The sequence below is a fragment of the Oratosquilla oratoria genome, unplaced genomic scaffold (assembly GCF_046742065.1).
Source record: "Oratosquilla oratoria isolate Oo_2021 unplaced genomic scaffold, ASM4674206v1 SCAFFOLD56, whole genome shotgun sequence".
Taxonomy (NCBI): Eukaryota; Metazoa; Arthropoda; class Malacostraca; order Stomatopoda; family Squillidae; genus Oratosquilla; species Oratosquilla oratoria.
The window spans coordinates 575001-580000 of record NW_027467720.1 but is presented as its reverse complement, the minus strand read 5'-3'; the positions used below and the strand labels follow the sequence as shown (position 1 = coordinate 580000).

General features: G+C 43.6%; 1 protein-coding gene across 1 annotated transcript in view; it reads left to right on the top strand.

The window, feature by feature from the left end:
* Nucleotides 1-4113: 4113 nt before the first annotated feature.
* Nucleotides 4114-5000, top strand: part of LOC143023727 (uncharacterized) — a 5591-nt gene continuing 4704 nt past the window's right edge. Inside the window, exon 1 of the mRNA XM_076182327.1 lies at nucleotides 4114-5000. This exon is cut by the window's right edge and continues 43 nt beyond it. Within this exon, the coding sequence (XP_076038442.1) occupies nucleotides 4114-5000 (887 nt within the window).

Genomic DNA, 5000 nt, shown 5'->3' with positions numbered 1-5000 from the left:
ATCTAGGCCAGAGAACACATCACGAAGTGATTTGATGTCAAGGCCTCGGTGGGGCGTATCGTCATCATCACCACGATCATCATCATCATCATCATCATCATCATCATCATCATCATCATCATCATCATCATCATCATCATCATCATCATCATCATCATCATCATCATCATCATCATCATCATCATCATCATCATCATCATCATCATCATCATCATCATCATCATCATCATCATCATCATCATCATCATCATCATCATCATCATCATCATCATCGTCATCATCACCATCATCGTCATCATCATCATCATCGTCATTATGATTATCATCATCATCGTCATCATCGTCATCATCATCATCATCATCACCCCCCACACCCCACCCCAATGGAGAGCTCATTCTTGTTCCAACTGAGGATGTCCTTACGAATGGGTGTCACATCACTAAATCAAATGAAGTCGTTAGCTGGCTTGACACACTCGGGCCACAGTTTCTTCCAGCAGCCGTTCATTGTTTTTCTCTGTCACCTCTTTCCATGCCACATTAATATTGTAAATGATCTTCTTGACATTATCATTGGCCCAGAACTGCTTGACTCCGGGCTTGTCTGGACTGTCAATCATGTTAATCAGCTGACTCGTTGTGCGGCGCTGGTAATACGCATTTAAAGTGGCAATCACACCTTGGTCCATGGGCTGAATAAGTACTGTCGTGTTTTTGGGAGGAAACATTACATCTATGTTGTCTGCCCAATTTCTCATGGTTGCTGGGTGGCTTGGGGCATTGTCAATCAGCAAGAGGAAACGGTTGGCAATGTTTTCTTTGACAGCATAGTCACGCAGTGCAGGGGACAAATAATTTGTAACTTGATGCTAGTTCATAGATGTCACCCAGGCCTTCTTGTTGGATTTATATATCACTGGGAGATATTCTTTCACATAGCCCTTAAGTGCCCTTGGGTTTTCACAGTGGTAGATAAGTAAAGGCTTCAGCTTCAGGTCCCCAGCTGCATTACCACCCAGCACCAGGGTCATTGGATGCTTTAAATACTGACGTTGTTTTCTCCTTACCAATAAAGGCTCTAGATGACATTTTCTTCCAATACAGGCCTGTCTCGTCGTAGTTTACCATCTGTTTAGCACTGTAGCCACATTCTTCAATGTTTTTTTTTCAGTGTTGGTATGAAAGTTGCGGCGGTAGGCTCGTCAAAACTTTGTGCCTCAACAGTCATCTTGATGATGTGTAAGGCTGTTCGGGCTTTAAAACGGGCGAACCAATCCTTACTGGCACTGAAAGTTGACCCATCCTTAACTTCATATCCCTTCTTATGCAAATCATTATAAATCGAGAGGGCTTTCGTTGTCGCAAGTGAGGTAGAAAGAGAATTGCTGCTGCGAGACAGGTCAGCATTCCACAGTCTTAAAAGACTATTTCCTCCATTATTGGTTCCCTCTGCCTCGTCAGCGTCTTTGCCATTACGAGGGGTGATCAAAAAGTAATGACAGTGATACCATATATTTTCACGGTACAGAGGTAAATCCAAATAGTGGCCTACATTCCTTCAAAGTACTCCCCTCCTGCCTCTATGCAACGTTCCATCCTCTTTCGCCACTTCATGAAGCACTCACGGTACTCAGAAGCCGATATACCTCGTAGCTCTGAATTGACTGCTCGCGCCAGATCTTGGATGCGATGAAACAGCTTCCCTGCGATCGCACCCTTGATCTTTGGAAACAACCAAAAATCACAGGGAGCAAGGTCAGGCGAGTAGGGTGGGTGGGGGAGAAGTGTGATCCCCTGCTGCTCCAGGAACTGCACAGTGAGGCGAGCTTTGTGGGGGGCAGCATTGTCATGGTGCAGCAAAAGGCGCGATCGGCGACGGGTTGGTGCAGTCTTGGCCTGATATTCCAGGACTTGAGGAAGGACGTGATCAGTGTAGTACTGGGCTGTGATAGTACACTGTTGAGGCATTACATCCACACACATTGGTCCTTGTGAATTGAAGAAGATGGTGAAAAGGCGCTTCCTGCTGCGAAATCCTTCCTTCAGAATCTGAGGTCGAGGTTCTTCATCACTCAACCACACCATGTTAGACTGCTTGTCTCTGGTGGTGAAGAAAGAAATCCAACACTCATCTCCGGTAGCTACATCTGAGAACCGTTTCGGACCATTTGGCTCGAATTCAGCCAGCCATAGACGACAAATCCGCACCCGTTCGCTCTTCTGCTCTTCCGTAAGCAAATGAGGTATCCATCGAGCACACTTCTTCCTCAGCCCTAAGTGTTCATGCACGATGTCATGTGCGCTCCCATAACTGACACCGAGCTCCAAGGATAAGAATCGAAGAGTAACAGTTGGATCTTCGTCAATGATGGCCCGCGCACGGACCGTCGTTGCTTCGGCCACGGATGTCCGAGGACGGCCAGGACGATGATCATCTTCTAGCTGCAATTTTCCGGCTGCGAAAGCTCGAATCCAGCGGGAAACAGTTTCCAGTGATGGAGTAGACTCGGGAAAAACTTGCAACAATTCCTCTCTGATCTCCGTTGCTTTTTTCCCGAGTTTCCACCTTGTGAAGGTGTAGAATCTGCAGCCTTCTTTCGAAAAATCCATGTTTCCGGTTAGAAAGGCAAACCAACAATGACGCAATCGCACAGCGCAACGATAAAATGTAAGCTAGACAAACAGCGACAAGCTCAAACATGTAACAACAGGCAACACTTGCTGCCCCTTGCTCCCCGCCCCCCCAACACTTATAGTCTCTCAGCTACGAGTCCGACTGTCATTACTTTCTGATCACCCCTGGTAATGTAGAACCTGTTTCACCAGCTTTCTTTACATTATCTCCTTGTTTGATTGCTATGAGGCAGCAGTTGATTGGGGCAACTGCATGATTCTGGCGATGAAGTTAGCCCCTTCACCTCCCTCGTGGCACTTAACAATTTCAAGTTGTTGTCGTTGCTGTTGTTGTTGTTGTTATTGCTGTTGTTGTTGTTGTTGTTGTTGTTGTTGTTGTTGTTGTTGTTGTTGTTGTTGTTGTTGTTGTTGTTGTTGTTGTTGTTCAAACTATAAACTCTTCCTCGGATTTTTGGGCTATATCTCACCAGTAGTAGTTGTTGCAGACAGCTTGGAAGCCATCACGATATGTATTACTCTTTTAAAATCAACAGTGAATGTGAAATAGTAGCACAAAACACAAATAATACACGGTTCGAAGGAGTAAACACAACTTAATAAAGAGCGGGAAGGAGCTTCGGTGGGTGGCCGATGGAGCCCGGGTGACGCTGAGATTGCGGTGCGTTTGTTTGTATAATCGAGTGCCTACATCGAAAAACGAACGAGTGGTATGAATTCAAAAGTATCGTATAAATGAAATATCGTATATTGAACCATCGAAAAGCGATGGAAAACTGTATATATATATATATATATGTATATATATATATATATATATATATATATACATATATATATATATATATATATATATATATGTGTGTGTGTGTGTGTGTGTGTGTGTGTGTGTGTGTGTGTGTGTGTGTGTGTGTGTGTGTGTGTGTGTGTGTGTGTGTGTGTGTGTGTGTGTGTGTGTGTGTGTGTGTGTGTGTGTGTGTGTGTGTGTGTGTGTGTGTGTGTGTGTGTGTGTGTGTGTGTGTGTGTGTGTGTGTGTGTGTGTGTGTGTGTGTGTGTGTGTACTAATAAGAACACGGGTACGTGTGTTCACTTATGCAAAATAGATCACTTGAAAAAAACTAACGAAGCAGAGCGCTTTCGTATATTACATCTTCAGTGCTCTGCTTCGTTAGTTTACTTTTCCTAGTGGTTACTTACGCATATACATATACATATACATACACATATGTATATGCATATACATATACATATACATATATATATACATATACATATACGTACATATACATATACAAATACAAATACATATACATATACATATACATATACATATACATTTACATATACATGTACATGTACATATACATGTACACACACACACATACACACATATATATATATATATATATATATATATATGTATATATGTATATATACATGTTGACTTTGTGTATTTTTGGAAGTCCGTAGAATTTTGATATTATGGAATCCCCCGGTCTCATTTTTCTCCACTCATCTTCGGTGATCAGGCGTTTGTCTTTCAGTTCCTTCAGTTCTCGCAAAGACAACATCCCCTTAAGACCCATCATAGCCTTCAGAGGATCCCCTACTTACAACTTGGCTTCAAATCTGTCCAAACGTCTCAGACCCCTAGTGACAAATTCTCCCCATATGCTGCTGAATTCAGAAGACTTCTTCAATAGAATAAAAGGTGTTAAACTCGACCAAGGAGACGTCATGGTTTCGTTTGATGTCCAATCCATGTTCACTTCCATTCCGCAAGACTTGGCCAAAAGGACATTATCCAAAACCATGGAGGAGACCTTAGGTTTTCTAGAGAACCAGAAACTATCCTCGACAGAGCTCATGGGGATTATTTCTATGTACCTCGATTCAACTTACTTTCGCTTCAGGGAGCACATATACCACCAACGGAAAGGCACTCCCATGGGCTCACCCATTTCAGTTGTAGTGGCTGAAGTGGTCATGCAGCAGTTTGAGGCAGAACTTCTGAAGACAGCACCCCCGTCCCTGAAATTATGGGTGAGGTATGTGGACGACGTTTTCGTTGTAATGCAAGACAAAGACATTGACCCTTTCTTCACTAGGCTCAATAGCTTAGAATCAGCCATCCAGTTCTCCATGGAACTGGAAGTTAATGGGGTGATTCCGTTCCTGGACATCTTAGTTTCACGAGAAGGAGACCACCTCGAGACCAGCATATACAGAAAGCCCACACACACAGACAGACTTCTAGACTATGACAGTTACCACCCGGACTGCCACAAAAGAAGCCTAATCCGCACGTTATGGAACCGAGCTGACAAGATCTGCTCCACGACAGATGCGGTGAGGGCCGAGAAGAGGCA